The sequence below is a fragment of the Ammodytes marinus genome, assembly GCF_949987685.1.
Source record: "Ammodytes marinus genome assembly, chromosome: 17".
Classification (NCBI taxonomy): domain Eukaryota; kingdom Metazoa; phylum Chordata; class Actinopteri; order Uranoscopiformes; family Ammodytidae; genus Ammodytes; species Ammodytes marinus.
The window spans coordinates 19,114,873-19,132,674 of NC_137221.1; the positions used below are offsets into that span (position 1 = coordinate 19,114,873).

Sequence of the window (17,802 nt, forward strand, 5' to 3'; positions counted from 1 at the left end):
ACTTTGGGTTTTTGATTCTTCGAGTTGTCGTGGCAGACACTGATGGCTGTCACGGACGCACATTGTTAATGCTGCAACATTCTTTTTGAAACCACTTATCAATTCCTTGAAGAGGAAGTCGTTATTGAATCCTATGAATTTATTCAGAATGGTGTCTGGATCCTCGGGAGCTGATTTTGACAGCAGGTGGATGTAAGACTCCACTTTACTGTACCATTGGTCCAGGAGTCAGCTGACTGAAGACCCAAATGAAGGGCCCAAGGAACCATTCATTTGCAATGCTGTAACTGCTCAATGTCTGTGTACTGTAGTCTGTACTGGAGACGGGGGGAACGTGGCTGACACTACTGTGTATACTTGTGTGTGTGTGTGTATAAGAGTGTGTATGTGTATAAGAGTGTGTTTGTGTGTGTGCACATCTGTGTGAGTGTGGGAAGAAGAGAGAGAGACAAGTTTGGAACAAGCTACTGTCATGATGAATGCTACTCGGTGCAATGTTTGTACAGATTAAGTAATGAATGAATAAAGAGATTTGTTTTTGATTTATTGCAGTGTGTATACAACAAACAAGACAAATGTGTAGCAGTTGAATTGTTCTAGTCTGTCTTAGTCAGAATCAGTTTTTAAAAATTAATTTGATATTTTCTCTTGACACACACATCTTATTCTTAAGCAGTTCATTCATTGTCAAGGTGATACATTCGTCCATACAGACAGGCAGTGACCAGCCCAGCCGTCATGTTTGAGTGTTTCATGGTCACTGTGCCGTCTGCCCGTCTCTCCAGACGCTCTGGCAGCTCCAGGATCAGCTGGCTCGCCAAAACTGATGGGTACATATATTTAGTCGCAAAGTTCCCCTCCAACACAAAATCCATCTTAGTCTCAGCTTCTTCCACTGCCTGTCCACAGGAACTGGTGTCCAACCCTTCACAGCGGACTATAGCACACACCTGCAACAGAAATATTACAAGTTAAAAGGTTCGTATTAAGATAATTCTTAAGGTAACCTTTTATGTAAAATGCACTTTTTCATGTTTCTTCAACATTGATATGGTTCCGCGGCCCAACTTGTGAGAAAAAAAACAGTCAGATTTACATCATAAGGGGAATTATTAAGGTTTTTTGTACACTACACCAAAACAGTTTCTAGTATAAACCCAAATTACAATTTGAACCTTAACTGAGCATAATATGTTACCTTCAAATATCCATATATCTTCAGATACATACCTTCACGGCAAGGTGGTGTCCGTCCACAGTGTCATTTCCAGAATATGCTCCCAATGCATAGAGCTCTCTGCTGCTGCCGCTTTGTGGCAACAACCGGTACTGCGCGTGACAGCAAAAGGTGCCATGGCACACGCTCACTTTGTCCTCCGTCTTGTTTAAGAGGACGAATGGCAACGGGTCGTTCGTCATGTATGACGTCGTCATGGATGACGTGAAGGTGTCGGGGGAGGAAGAAGTGCTTTCAGAAGGAGGAGAATCAAAACAACTGTGACAGAATGCAGAGTCTGTATTATCAAGTGTGGATGATGTGGACTCAACCTTAACTACCACCTCCTCCGTGGCCACACTCTGGCCCAGCCACAGTGGGTCTAAGACGGGCACTCTGGCCACCAACAGCCTGCCCTCCTCCGGGTCTCCTTTCCGGGCATGGTGGTAGGTGGCAGTAAAAGGCGTGTAGATCCCACTTCCTGTCCTGTTCCTACTGTCTTTGCGTAGGTTGGCCGACAGCAGAGTCACGTTGTTGCCCAAGCTGAAAGACCAATGGAACTGGATGCTGTCCAGTAAGGGGAGCTGGTTCAACCAGGCGTTGGGGTAGATCAGCTGACGCACACCCTAAGAAGTGGTTCAAGGGGGTAGTGGGGGGGGGGGCAGATATTTAGAAAAAAAGAGAAGACCAAACACATGAAAATGTATAGTTTGTGCGTCTTGTTTTTCTACCTTCTCCACCAGGACAACCGCGGGCTTGTAGAACGCGATGTCGAAGCAGATCAGGAGACCAAACCTCCCGGCGAAAGGCGTATCAAAGGTTATGAACTCGGTTTGCGGCGGAGTGTCAAAGGCGTCCTCAAAGTACAGGTTCTGTTTATGGTAGCGGGCCACCAGCAAGCCATCTGAACTGAAAATCGGGATAACAATTCATTTAGAATAGGGAATGATGTATTGATGAACTTGCTGGATTTCAGCTCATACAACATTTACTGTAATTTTTTAATGTCTACACCGCACCTGAAAACCACGTTGGTGTTGAACTGCCAGTGTCCATCGGGAGGACATGAGGAGGAAGGATCAGTCGTCAGGGGGCAGGGCTGCAGGTCGCCCATGTTGGCTACCAGATAGAGGCTGTGATGACGGGCCATGCAGCTCAACCGCTGAAGGACCTGTGAAACACAATCCCACCATAATGTTATTTACATTTACAGATCGGTTGCATCAGTGAAGGCCCTTGGCAGCCTATAGTGTCTCATTGACTGCTCTTATCAGAATGCCCAATCAATGACAACATTAAAGGTGCACTATGCAAATTCAAAGGAGGGGGATTTGTTTACATTTAGAGACCCAGTAGTTAGTTTACAAAACACATGTTTACTAGCCTACATGTGATTCTTAAGGTGCGAACACACTCGCCACCGGCAGTTGCCGTAAGAAACACGATCATATTGGGTCATATTCGCGGACGCCCGCCGATAAACAACGTTACTTCTTCTGAAAGCGTGCTCTACTCTGGGGCTTTATGCTGGTGCTAACCGGTGCTGAGCGGGACAGTCTGCTGTGCTGATGGTGCTTTACCCAAATGCTAACCGGTGCTGACTTGGCTCATATAAAGCAAAACCGATAGCTGTACGCAGCTGTACACAGGCAACAGACAAATATTCACAGAACTTACCAGGGAGCTTGACCTCCTCGCTCACCCTGAGCCACGCCTGCTCCTTTTTGTTACGGTCCTTGTAAAGGATTATTATTATAATTATTTTTTCTTTCATTTTATTTTCCTCTGTCCGTCATCCCGAAGTGAGTGACGTCGGGAGGAGCTCAATGCTGATTGGATTTCGCGGCACGGTGACAGTGAAAAGTTCAATATTTTTAACTTCTGCCTTCGCCGTGCAGCAAATGCCGGGTGACTACGCGCCGCTTGAAATGCTCAATGCCCAATGCCCGCCGCTTGACGCCGATTCGCTTGTACGTTGACTTTGTATGTAATCTCGCCGCGCGTCAGAGTACAGTGTGTTCTTACCTTTAGTATTGAATAATTCTGTCATCATGAATCAAAATAAATTTATATTTTAGGCACCTGGAATCAAACGCCCTGCTGCTGTAAACATCGGCAGTGAAACGGTAACTTTTAAGATAGCTTTCTGACTTCAAACAGTGTTCCAGGGATCTGATTTTCCTGTGAGGAAAGTTTGTTTATTCAGTTATGATAATATACAATAGAAAAATTTTCATTTCTCCGACACACCCAAAGTTACATAGTACACCTTTAAAGTATGACAGTTCACCTCAGTGTTGTTGTGTTTGGCCGGCTCCGTGCAGGGGTTCCATCTCTCCTGCTGGGGGTCAGGAATGGTTTCTAGGTAGCCAAAGATGGAGCACCGGCTGAAGTCGTAACCCTGAATACCATCTTCTGGAAACACCAGGATCTGGACACCCTGACCAAAGCAATAAGGAGACAAGCTTCATTACTGCACTGAAGTCACACACAAACTCTGAAATTAAATGTAGGAGAATATTCATTGAAATATAACCACTTATGATGACTTGGAGACACTGACTTGTTGGCATTAATAACCCTGCCATAACTTAATAAGAATGGCCTTTTTATGTATCATTATGCTGACTGTGCTTTTTAGTTTTAGGCTACCACTGATCAAACATCAAAATTATTGCAACATTTAGTCTACTTTTGTCTTGTTATGATCCAAGCTGCATGTTTTGCAATGTTTAGCCAGTGGCAACAGCGATAACATTTACTTAAAGGGTACAAAGAGCAATAATAGTGTGAAAGATTTGAGTTAAAACATTAACAATTAGGCAATGATTTACTCTAATTTTATGCCGACCTCACACCACACGACTTCTCACGCGATTTGACAGTCAAATTTACAATGTCAGACTGATATCACGAGAGTCTTGCTGGAGTTGTGGCATGCGCCTGTAATCTATAGGCCAGGACACACCAGTCCGACTACCCGAAAATGGAGGCGGCCGATTCAGACACCTCCAGTCTTCCCGTCGCGGCCGAAAAAGTGCAAAGAACACACCAAGCCGACTGCTGACTTTCCGTACGCTCTGCGCTTGCGCGGGACGTAATGTCTCCACAACAGCAGGCGGCGCTAATCTGTATTGTGGCCCGAAAAAATAAATTAGCCGGAAATGATGGGACGGCTCTCAAGAGCATAAACATAGATAGAAATACGTATTTATATTTATGGACCATAAAGAGCACCATTTTTAGCAGAGAGTGTGGAGCATGGTGTCGAGCAGTCAACAAGGGTTGATGCATGTGAGTAGCCTACTCGCTGAACAAAACAAACAAACACATTAAAACAATGGCTAACTGTAGTTATAGTTGTTTGTGCTACCCGCCTCACTTCCGGGCTTCACTGATTCGCTAGCCTTCCACTAATCAAATTGCTCCAACTGAAAGACTGTGGCTCAAAAGAAGCCCGACGACATCTACGACGAACGATTTCACGGCACACACCAAACAGATTCGTGTCCCCGCCCCCTACCGGCGATTATCGGGCCGGTGTGTCCGGGCCTTAAGTCGTTTGGTGTTAGGTGGTCATCCGACCCAATTTCAGTCAGTCTTCTTCCCGTCTTGACGTTCTGACAATATCAAACAGGTTTGATATTATCGTGAGGGTTGGCTCATGAAAATAGGGAAGTTAAATGACGTGAACACTGTCAACAACCAATGGGTGCGCACTCTCCAGAACCAAACTCTACGCAGAAGGAGCGGCATTAAGGCTGTTACATACTCCGCGAGAAGAACAAAGTTCTCGTGACAGAGCTGCGAGAAGTTCTATCTGGGGCCTATTTCAGGTAGCTGGTTTTACATACTCTGGGTTTAATCCTGCGCTCTGAGTTGGTCAACTCAGAGCGCAGGGTTGACGAGCAACTCTGGGTTTTCGGTTTCAGAACAGTGGATCAGCGTTGGGTTAATCAACTCTGAGCGTGTTCACTCTGGGTGGAGCGTGTGCATAAAAGCCATCGTCAATGGATCGCTGATAACATGATTCACCATGGAAACAGAAGAAACAAATGCTTGATCCTCCCACTTCTCCACTTCTCAAAAAAGAAAAAAAAAGAAAACTTCTCCGCTCCTCCCACTAGAGTAAGAAATATTAACGAATGAGCTTATGGAGAAGAATGAACGGGGATATTGTCTCATAACTCTGACCTAATCACTTCGGCAATTCAGAAAAAAACGGTGCAAAAGTTTTTTTGTCAAGAGCATCATTGCTTCCGTATGAGAAGCAAGTCTATTTTAAGAATTAAGTTACGCATATCAGCAGCAACAAAATTATTAAGCTGCCGCTGCACAGCATTGCTGACAGTGTTTTATATTCGCTGTAGCCTATTATGTAGGCAAGCTATAATAGGCCTACTGTGCAGTAAACAGACTGTCGCTTCTTTTAAATGGGGAGTGAAAGATATTAACGTTTGACACATAAGGTGACAGTTTCCATTGTAGATCCTGATTGTTTTATTACCAGATCCCTTGTCCTCTAGTGATCACAGTTTAAATTATTATATTATTTCTATATTCATATTGGGCTATTTAACGAGGCTCTGTGACTTTGGGATGACACTAGTGAACAGTAACGATCGCGTGCAGCCGCAGAATTACATTTCAACCTGACATAAATAGCCTATATGTTCAGTGGCACAGATGTTAAAAAACTACTGATAATGATAAAAATAAATAACGAGATACATACAATACAATAGGTTTATTAATCTGAATGTAAAGCATGTTCACGATGTGTAAGCTGGCCGCATATGAACGGCCACCTTACACAAGGCTACTGATCAGATAAATGATCGGTCAAACGTAAAATCATCAGGAAATGATAAAAACATCCCGATGGAGATTTCTATAGAGTGATTTTGCTTCAAACTGTACAGGGACGCGTGTGACAGTGACACTCTTTCTTCAGTCGGAGCTGCAGCGTAAAGTGAAAACAAACTCGGGTAGGTCTAACCACCTATCCAGCAGGTTAGACCCACGGCGTATGTTGCCGCAGTAACTGACTCTCGGTTGCGCTGAACCTGCTACCTGAAACGGAAAACCCAGAGTTTCCACTAACTCAGAGCGAACAAACTCTGGGTTGCCTCAAAACCAGCTACCTGAAATAGGCCCCTGGTCTGACATTACATACTTCACGAGAACTCAAGTGCCGAACTCCTCACCACGGCACACGTCACGTGTTGTTACCATAGTAACTGACTCAGTAGCGCCAGCTGATTTTCCTTATTTCTTTAAAACGGGCACTTCGCTTTCCTCATTGACTTCAGACTGACCAATCACACAATTGTTCTCGGACAAGCTGCGAGAAGAAAGTTCGGCCCGGGTGATGTGTCGAGAACAAGCTGCGAGAACAGCTGAACAAGGGCTGCTAGAAGAAAATGACGTAATTTTCTTCTCGCAGCTCTGTCACCGAGAACTTTGTTCTTTCTTCTCGCGGAGTAGGCCTATGTAACAGCCTTTAGTAGCCTATTGTTAAATTGGGACACTTTTCGAAAATTAGATTTTTTCTTCACACAGCTTTCCTTCCTATATTTGATCCAGTTTAGATTTTTTTTAAATTTTAATATAGAAACTGTTTTATGATCACCAATAAGAGTTTTCCTCTCTTAAAATGACAAAAAGCAGTGTCCCATTTTGACAATAATATAGTGTCCCATTTTGTAAGCAACTGGCAATTTGGGACAGTATCAAAACAAGCATTTTACAAAATTGCCTAAGGTTTTAGAAATTAATTAATTGTAATTTCATGCACAATCATTCACCATTACAAAATAGGCTATATAAGAATGAAATATTTAGTATTTGTTTTTAGATTTATAAAAGCTTAACACGTTTTAGGTCAGAATGCTATGTCATGTCACTTACCATTGTGATTCTTGGACCAACTGTCACTGTGCGCGAGGCCACGCCCCCATATTAAGTCATACCCAAGTGACCTTTTTTAATTTATCACAGACACCCTAAGCTAATACATAGGTAGAGTTTGAGCTGGGCGAGCTAACTGGTTGATTTTCGGTGTAGCGACTGCTGAGTTCCATGCGTGTCTTTTGTTTTGTTTTCTCACCTTTTTCTTTTTTCTACTTTTTGTTTCTTTCATTATACCCAGGCCAGGGGGCAAAGTGATTTTATGGACATGGAGCGTTGTAAAAGGTTGTTCACCAAAAATGACATCTAGGAGGACCTTCCACGATCACAACCTGGGTGGACAACCTTGTCAACAAGCTGCTGGTAAGCTACAGTGGGCCGACATAGCAAATCAGAACCACTGTTTAAGTGAATGGGGGTGAATGGGGATGGGCTAATGGGGAATTTTTTAAACTTATAGATATCATTATGAGACTTTGCCAGTTGATTACTGACATTAAAACAAAAACATTTTGTATTACAGTATTTTCCAAAATGTTTAAATAAATATGAAAAATCATCAATATCTTACTAATGATGCGAAAATTTGCATATCTGCAAAGCCCCAAAATCTAGATGTTGGAAGAAAACCAAGTCAATTTGTTTTAAAATTTTGAAAACAAAACAAGTGTCCAACTGCCTGAAGCCTTTCCTAATCACAGTTCAAATTTGATCAATAACCCATAGAAAATACATTTTTTACACAGTTACATTTCATGTGCCATGGACCAAAAGTGTCCTTTTGGAGTCTCCAGCTGGTATTTTAGGAAACGGCTAGACATTCCCTTGGAAAAAACAGCGTAAAAAATTAATTTTCTATGGGTTATTGATCAAATTTGAACTGTGATTAGGAAAGGCTTCAGGCAGTTGGACACTTGTTTTGTTTTCAAAATTTAAAAATAAATTGACTTTGTTTTTGTCCAACATCTAGATTTTGGGGCTTTGCAGATATGCAAATTTACGCATCATTAGTAATATATTGATGATTTTTCATATTTATTCAAACCTTTTGGAAAATACTGTAATACAAAAAGTTGTTGTTTTAATGTCAGTAATCAACTTGCAAAGTTTCATAATGATATATATAAGTTTAAAAAATTCCCTATTAGCCCACCCCTATTCGCTTAAACAGTGGTTCTGATTTGCTCTATGTCGGCCCGCTGTAGCTTTCCAGCAGCTTGTTGACAAGGTTGTCCACCCAGGTTGTGATCGTGGAAGGTCCTGGATATCATTTCTGGTGAACAACCTTTTACAACGCTCCATGTCTGTTTTAAAAAAAAAGGGGTTTTGCCCCCTAGGTATTAAGAATAGGGCTAGTATAGAGGGGGGGAAAAAATAAAAAAAATTAAGGGGTTTTGAAGCCCATGGATTCTGTGAGCGGGGGGGTTCAGGGTGGTAGTTGGCACACAGTGGGTCGGGAAAAGGGAGTAGGTAAGAGAAGGGCTTCAAGTGAAAGGCCTGAAATGTCAGGAGATGAGGGAAGTAAAGTGAGGAGAGCTGGGGCAAGTGAAGAGTTTGTTGTGTTGTATAAAGTAAAAGGGGCTGAGCAGGGAGATCTGGGATTTAAATCAATCAGTCCATTAAAAATAACAACCACTTTAGAGAGTCAGATAGGCAAGAACTTCCAAGCCAAGTTATTGTACAATGGAGTTCTTAGGGTCTGCTGTAGAGATGAGAAACAATACAATGATGCTCGGACGGTGGGGAAGTTGGTGGTTAAGGTGGAGGTTGTGGTTCCGAAAGTAAGTCAACAAGGGCTCAGGGGAGTTGTGTATGGGGTGTTTTCTGGCTTGTCGGAGAGGGACATCCTGGAGAATGTTAAGGGTGGTCAGGTAACGGAGGTGGTGAGGTTTAGGCGCAGGGAGGGAGCCGATGGGGATCCACCGGTTCTGCTAACATTCACGGATAGGGAGCTGCCACAAAGAGTGTTTTTAGGTAGTATGGCTTACCAGGTAAGAGAGTATATTAGGCCGCCGCTACGCTGCTATAATTGTCAGCGTTTTGGGCATGTGGCCGGGTCTTGTCGAGGGAAAAGAAGGTGCGCAAAATGTGGTGGGGATCATGCTATCCAAAATTGTGAGACAGATAATCCGAAGTGTACTAATTGTGGTGGGAATCATGCAGCAGCATTCAGGGGGTGTGTGCATTCAGTTCAGGCTAGGCGGGTGCAGGCTGTGAGGGAAAAGGATCAGCTGTCATATGCAGAGGCAGTGCAAAAAGTGGCGAGAGAACGCACAGTTTCCGGTGCTAGGGAAGTAGTGACTGGGAGCCAGCGAAATGTGTCAAAACTGTTGCCGGAATCTCTCTCTGGCATGCTGATATTTAATTTAATTTAATAATATTTTAATTGCTGATGTGTTAGTGGGAGCTCAAAAGGCAGCCAACAGGTCAGACATCATCAAGCTAGTGGTGGGGGCAGCTGAAAGGTTTCTTGGTACAAAGCAGATGCCAGAAAGATTACACCAATACATGACGGAGAATCGGGACATTAACACGTCACAGTTGTCGAGGGCCAGCAGTATGGAAGATATAAGCGATGGCTTTGTGGTTCCTTAACGTTTTAATGTTGTGTATTTTTCAGTGGAATGCCCGGAGTTTGATCGCGAATGGCCAGGAGTTAAAGAAATGGGTGGGTGAACTTAAAGAGCCACCAGAGTTAATATGTGTGCAAGAAACATGGCTAAAACCCTGTCTGGATTTTGTCATCCCAGGATATGATTGCTTGAGATTAGATAGGCCTGATAGATCAGGTGGGGGTTGTGCAACTTTTGTTAGGAGTGGAGTGCAATATAGAAAACTTGAGGTTTCTTCTTGTAGTGAATGCTTGGCTGTGGAAGTTTGGAGTCATCACAATCCTATAACTGTGTTAAATTATTATAACCCCTGTAAACCTTTGTTAGTGTCAGACTTTGACGAAATAATAGATAAGATAAGGTGTCCTGTTATATGGGTTGGAGATTTTAATGCACATAACCCATTATGGGGAAGTTATCATAGAGATAGTAATGGTGTGGTAGTAGAAGATTTTTTGGATAAGTATGGTTTGGTAGTACTAAATGATGCAAGGCCAACTAGGTATGATGTTATGAGAAATAAATGTAGTCACATAGATTTATCAGTTGCCTCTTCAAGTTTAGCAAGAGTCGGTGAATGGGATGTAATTGATTGATTGATTGATTGATGGAAGGAAACACTCTGGGTAGTGATCATTACCCAATTACTTGTAGGTTTGGGAGGGATTTGAGGAGAGAAGTGGAGGTGAGGATTCCTAAATATAATTTCTGTAAAGCCAATTGGGGGAAATTCCAGGAGCGTGCTCGCAGCTTAATTGAAGAGGGTGACAGTGAGGGTTCTGTAGATGACTGGAATGCTGCCATTAGCTTGACATTACATGAGGCTGCCCGTTGCTCCATTCCTTTAAAGCAAGCACCTAGGCCCCGTGTGCTGGTTCCATGGTGGAATAAAGAATGTGATGAAGCTGTCAGAAACAGGAATGTGGCATACAGAAGATTAAGATGTAGTTGGAGGAATTTCTGTGGTATAGGGCCTGAAACCCCAGTAAAACAGCTATGGTCAGCGGTACGTAAAATGTCAGGGGTGTACAAAAGTAGGTCCATACCTGTGCTACAGCAAGGTGAGGCTGTTGCAATCTACAGTAAAGATAAAGCTGACATGTTTGTGGAAAGTTTTCAAAAGGTGCACAGCTCAGGGAGCCTGGGAGTTGAAAGGTGTGAGAAAAGGACAGAATTGATGGCTGCTAATCAGGGGAAATTGATAGAGAGCTTAGATAATGTAAATCCAATAAATCTGTTTTTCACCATTAAAGAGTTGAGGGAAGCAATTATGTCGGGGGCGAACACTACCCCAGGGAGGGATAGGCTGTCGTATGAGTTATTTAAACATCTGGATGACGTTGTCCTCGAGGATATTTTGGCTTTGTTTAACACTGTGTGGGCAGGGGGCCGTTTGCCAAAGGAGTGGAAACATGCGGTTGTGGTCCCTATCTTGAAGCCAGGCAAGGAGGCATCTGACCCTAGTTCATACCGTCCTATAGCACTTACAGCAGTGCTATGTAAAATTATGGAAAGAATTGTCACTAATAGATTAGTGTATTTTTAGAGACCAAAGGACTCATTGTGAACTATCAAAATGGTTTCCGTAATGGGAGGTCCACAATGGAGTCGGTTGCAGTTTTAGACCAGGATATTAAAAGGGCATTTAGCAATAGGGAAAGTGTAGTTTGTGTATTTTTAGATATTGAGAAGGCATATGACTCTTTGTGGAAGGAGGGTTTAATGATTAAAATGTTTGACTTAGGAGCGAGGGGGCGGATGTTTAATTGGATTAGGGACTTTTTAATGAACAGAACTATTCAAGTCATGGTGGGTGGCGTTAGCTCAAAGAGTGTAGAAATAGAGAATGGTACTCCACAGGGAAGCGTTATTAGTCCGGTTTTATTTAACATAATGATTAATGACATTTTCTGTAAAATTGAGGGAGGGTTTGGGTTGTCCTTGTTTGCTGATGATGGGGCTATCTGGAAAAGAGGGCGCAATGTTGAGTTCATTTTAAAGCAGGCTCAGAGAGCGTTAGTGTCAGTAGAGGAATGGGGGAACACGTGGGGCTTCAAAATTTCTGCCTCTAAGTCTGACGCGCCCCACACACATCCTACCTCTACTGCGCGTCTACCTCGCGTCTGCGTCTGACTTTTGGTCACAGACTGTGAAATCAACGTAGAGCGAGCACACATCCAACCTCAGACGCACTGCTGAGGCGCGTCGGAGGCACGTCTGCAGCGACGCTCCCCTTCACCTCAGGAGGCTCGCCTATTTTTTTTCTGAGAGCAGCGCGTCTCTCTCGCGTCTCTGTGCTTTAACTGATAGAGAAATACTCTGCTGACAGTCATACCAGCAGCATTCACTCTAGTTACACGTTTACCCGGTGTGTTTATTTCAAAATAAAACATCCCTCAGTCGTATACGCGAATAATCCCTTTATTTCACGATTTAATTGTGCAATCAAAATCCGAGGGATTTAAAACCTAATTTTCAATTAGTTCTGGCATTTCATTTTTGGATAAATGACACATATAGAGATCCAATATAGTGAAGAAATAAAAAAGATCATGATGAGCGCAACAGTTTTCCGTTGCTCTATCTGTGTCTACGGCCTTCTTCTTCCCCGACCACACCCCCCTCTCTCTCTCCCGTATAAATCAGTAAGGTGATTTTTGAAATACTCTGCTGAGAGTCATATTGACTTCATACTGGCAGCTTTCGCTGTAGTTTCACCATTTCCTGGTGTGTCCCCTTCAAAATAAAACTTCCAACAAGCGAAAATATGGCAAAAAAAAGAAAAAAAATGGCAATGGGGCGCACGGATTACTGTCCAGACTCAATATAAATCATATGCATCATAGATGACATGAAAGAACTTCATTTTTAATGGGAATTATCTATGAAAACTCTATGTAGAAAGATAGGGCTTTTAGAAGCAGCGCTGCAGCAGCAGCTGCTGAGACGTTGCATGTGTGTCCGAGAAAAGTCCGAGAGAGGCAGCAGTAAGGTAACGCGACGCGCTCCAGAGGTAGACGCAGGATGTGTGTGGGGCGCGTAAGTATATGGTATTTGGCTTTAAAAGGAAGTTGCCTAATATTGGGTTGCAAATGTATGGGTCTTCACTGGAGAAGGTAAAGGTTTTCACATTTTTGGGCATTTGGTTTGAAGAGCGGATGACTTGGGCTGTGCACATCAATAAAATTGTGTAGAAGTGCGGAAAAGTGGTGAATGTTATCAGAAGTCTAGCTGGGTGTGAGTGGGGCGCTGACAGGGAATCAATGCTTTTGATTTTCCAGGCCATGATCAGATCTTCTCTTGACTATGGGTGTTTTGTGTATGGGTCTGCGTCTAAATCAGCTCTGTCAAGGTTAGATGTGCTGCAGGCCAGGGCTTTGAGGCTTTGCTGTGGGGCCTTCAGAACTTCCCCAGTCCCTGCCCTGCTTATTGAAATGGGAGAAATGCCTTTATGGTTAAGGCGTATTAAGTTAGGGTTACAGTACTGGGTGAAACTAAGTGGGTGTCATCAAACTTTTTCAGCAAGGCGTCTGTTACAAGAGTCTGATGGGGATAATAAGTATAAAACATTCTTTGCTAAAATAAATCAGTGGGCTAGGAGGCTGGGTATGGATCAGGGAAGTGTAGCGGAACATACAAGCTGTCTACCTATGCCATATTGGCTGCTGCCCGAGCTCAGTGTTGAACTTGGTTCTCTACAGGAAAAAGATAAGAAGCTGGCAACTCCAAAAATAACAGAATATTTAAAGTCAACTAGTGACAAAATGTTGATTATTTTTACAGATGGATCAAAAGATCCAGTTACTGGGAAAGCTGGGTTTGGAATGTGTGTGGAGCAGCTTGGGGTGAAGTTTGGTTGGCGCATCTCTAATGGGAGCTCGGTTTTCACGTCAGAGTTAATGGCAATCTTATGGGCTTTATGGTGGGTTGAGGAAACCAGACCTAGAGAGGCTATCATCTGTTCTGACTCTGCAGCTGCTCTGGAAGCCTTAAGAGGGGGGAAATCTAAGGCTAGACCTGACATTATTAGAGTTCCTGGACATGCTGGGGTCGAGGGGAATGAGCAGGTGGATCAGATCGCAAAACAGAGTTTGGGTAGAGAAGTAGACGTTCATATATCACGGGGGAGAGTGGAGCTGAGATAAATAATTAAAGAGGGTTTAGTGAAGGAATGGCAGAGAGGGTGGGGAAAAGAAAGCAGGGGAAGACACTATTTCTCTTTACAATCCCAAGTTAAAAAAAGAGGTATCTGCACTTTTCATTCCAGAAGGGATTCAGTTAAATGGTGTAGATTAAGGCTGGGGCACTGTGGGTTAAATCACTTTTTGTTTATTGTTGGAAAACATGTGTCTGGGTTGTGTGAGTGTGGGACACCTGAAACAGTAAAGCATGTGTTTCTTGAGTGCAGAAAATATCGAGCAGAAAGACATTTATTATTTGATAGACTGTTAGGACTTGGAGTTGAGGTTTTTTCAATTTTTTCTTTATTTGGACACAGTGAGAACCATCAACTGAAGTCAAAAGCTATTCTGCAGTTCCTGCACAACACAGGGCTGTATGTAAAAATGTAGGACAACGTCTGACCTGTGGAGGGCAGTAATACGCTAAACAGCGTCTAAAATGCTGGAATTATATAAGAAGAAGAAGAAGAAGAATACATAGGTACTTTTATTGGGTTATTTTGTGTATTTCTTGAACATTTATTTCATGGCAAAGTTTAACTGTCCCATTTTGACAGTGTCCCATTTTGACAATACTCACCCTAACAGGCTTTTGTCGCAACCTGTGTCTGCCTGTGAGTCACTTTTTCCGCTACTTTCACCTGACAGACTCGGATGAAGAAACGGGCCGACAACTGCGCAACCTTAAAGGCCAGGACACACCAGCCCGATAATCGCCGTCGTCAAAAAAAAAGACGAATCTGTTTGGTGTGTGCCGTGACGTCGGCCGACGTAGAGGTCGTTGGGCTTGTTTTGAGCCTGTCGGCCGCCGATTGAACATGTTCAATCGGCGGCCGACCGTCTTTCATTTGGAGCAATTTTATTGGTGGAGGACTAGCGAATCAGTGAAGCCCGGAAGTGAGGCGGGTAGCACAAATAGCTAACAACAGCTAGCCATCGTTTTAATGTGTTTGTTCGTTTCGTTTTGAGAGTACTCACATGCATCAACCCTTGTTGACTGCTCGACACCATGCTCGACACTCTCTGCTAAAAATTGTGCTCTTATGGTCCATAAATATAAATACGTATTTCTATCTATGTTTATGCTCTAGAGAGATGTCCAATCATTTCCGGCTTTCGTATTTTTTCGGGCCACAATACAGATTAGCGCCGCCTGCTGTTGTGGAGACATTACGTCCCGCGAGCGAACGGAAAATAAACAGTCGTCTCGGTGTGTTCTTTGGCAGCGACGGGAACACTGGAGTTTCCTGAAACGGCCGACTCCATTTTTTGCGTATTCGGAACATGTCGGACTGGTGTGTCCTGGCCTTAACACTTTACCGTCACATTTATGGTTAGGGTTATTGGGGGACGAGATCATCAAATAAACCCGGACAAAAAAAAACAGGATGTCCCCCGCTCCGAATATTGAATTAACTTTTTTAAATTAAATAATCAAAATCACGTTTGCAGTTTTAAACGTGATCAGGCATGACATAGGCCTACGTGATAAAGGCATACAGGTAGTTGTTTATATTTAGCCTACTTAAAATTAGATTCCACCCAGTCCATTGTACCAGCAAAAAAAACAGCTTTTCATTTGACTGAAATCACTTTTAATCCCCGGTAGCAGCATTGGAAATAATATTAATCTCAAAATAAATCTAGTTGTAATCTTGCAATATGAGACCCCCGGTCTTTTAAAAATCTCCGTCTGTGACTAAAAACTCAGAGAACTATAATGACACATTTCTTTCAGGTGTGAGCTGCAGCTGCAGTTGATCGTCTTTAGATGTGAGAGGATGTCAGTCTTTAGTCTTTTCAAAGTACAAGAGTCCTTTAGTGTGTGGTAGGGCATTGGTCAAATTTGCAATCTTCACTGCACCTGATATAATGAGAACCTTATTTTCAGATAAAGTCTATAGGCCTAATTTAGAACGGTATGGATAGGCTATAGGCTTACTGGATAAACCATACTGTATTCATATGTTTTAATTGTGGAGTGAGCAATGATCAACATTGTTTATTTGACTGAAAACACAAACATTGGTCACATTTATAATAAGCTGACCCTACCTGCTGAGCAGCGCGTGCAGCCTGCTCCTCATAGATGTCCAGGTTTTTCTGCATGTGTTGCAGGGCGGCGTGGCGGGACAGGCGCACGAGAGGCTCCGGGTTCGGAATCACGTTGTGCTCGTACACAGCAGCGACATACGATGAGTCCACGACGGGCTCCGACTGAGCGAAGGCCGTTAAGATGACAAAGACAACAGCGAGCGAAAACATGGTTGTTCCTCCTTTAGATGACCGAGGTGAAAAGAAGACTGGATGGAGTTATCCCAGTAGGGCAGTATTATATGGGTTAGGGTTAGAGGTGTAAACAGTTTGAGTCAGCTGGTGGCAGGGGAGGATCTGGAACATTTTACATGGGGTGGCGAAGGGGGGGCAAGAGGTCTTGGCAGGGGGGCATGGGAGGACGGTAGCGGGAATCCCCATATATATTAGGCTATATTGATCATCATTTCTGATAAAATAAGACGGTAACACTTTACAATAAGGTACACAAAATTGTAGTAGCTACTACATACCTACTACATAGTTTTTTTTTTGTGCTACCTATGTGTTAGGTAGCACAAAAAAAAACCCTATGTAGTAGGTAGCACATAGGGTTTTTTTTTTGTGCTACCTATGTGTTAGGTAGCACAAAAAAAAAACCCTATGTGTTACCTACTACATAGTTTTTTTTTTTTGCGCTACCTATGTGTTAGGTAGCACAAAAAAAAAACCCTATGTGTTAGGTAGCACATAGGGGTTTTTTTTTTGTGCTACCTATGTGTTAGGTAGCACAAAAAAAAACCCTATGTGTTACCTACTACATAGTTTTTTTTTTTTTGCGCTACCTATGTGTTAGGTAGCACAAAAAAAAAAACCCTATGTGTTAGGTAGCACATAGGGGTTTTTTTTTGTGCTACCTAACACATAGGTAGCGCAAAAAAAAAAACTATGTAGTAGGTAACACATAGGGTTTTTTTTTTTGTGCTACCTATGTGTTAGGTAGCACAAAAAAAAAACCCCCTATGTGTTACCTACTACATAGTTTTTTTTTTTTTGCGCTACCTATGTGTTAGGTAGCACAAAAAAAAACCCTATGTGTTAGGTAGCACATAGGGGTTTTTTTTTTGTGCTACCTATGTGTTAGGTAGCACAAAAAAAAAAACCCTATGTGTTACCTACTACATAGTTTTTTTTTTTTGCGCTACCTATGTGTTAGGTAGCACAAAAAAAAAAACCCCAATGTGTTAGGTAGCACATAGGGTTTTTTTTTTTTGTGCTACCTATGTGTTAGGTAGCACAAAAAAAAAACCCCTATGTGTTACCTACTACATAGTTTTTTTTTTTTGTGCTACCTATGTGTTAGGTAGCACAAAAAAAAAAACCCTATGTGTTACCTACTACATAGTTTTTTTTTTTTTGTGCTACCTATGTGTTAGGTAGCACAAAAAAAAAAAACCCTATATGTTAGGTAGCACATAGGGTTTTTTTTTTTTTTGTGCTACCTATGTGTTAGGTAGCACAAAAAAAAACCCCTATGTGTTACCTACTACATAGTTTTTTTTTTTTTGCGCTACCTATGTGTTAGGTAGCACAAAAAAAAAACCCCCTATGTGTTACCTACTACATAGTTTTTTTTTTGCGCTACCTATGTGTTAGGTAGCACAAAAAAAAAAAACCCTATGTGTTACCTACTACATAGTTTTTTTTTTTGCGCTACCTATGTTAGGTAGCACAAAAAAAAACCCCTATGTGCTACCTAACACATAGGGGTTTTTTTTTTGTGCTACCTAACATATAGGTAGCGCAAAAAAAAAAAACTATGTAGTAGGTAACACATAGGGTTTTTTTT

General features: G+C 42.5%; 1 protein-coding gene across 1 annotated transcript; it reads right to left on the reverse strand.

Annotated features, from left to right (window-relative positions):
• Positions 1–545: 545 nt before the first annotated feature.
• Positions 546–16,267, reverse strand: LOC307263942 (biotinidase-like). Its single transcript, XM_080045245.1, has 6 exons — positions 15,975–16,267; positions 3,507–3,656; positions 2,236–2,387; positions 1,948–2,125; positions 1,231–1,842; positions 546–950 (listed from the first exon to the last, which is right to left on the reverse strand). The coding sequence occupies exons 1-6, from the start codon at positions 16,182–16,184 to the stop codon at positions 678–680; spliced, it is 1,575 nt and encodes a 524-aa protein (XP_079901371.1). The 5' UTR covers positions 16,185–16,267; the 3' UTR covers positions 546–677.
• Positions 16,268–17,802: the final 1,535 nt, after the last annotated feature.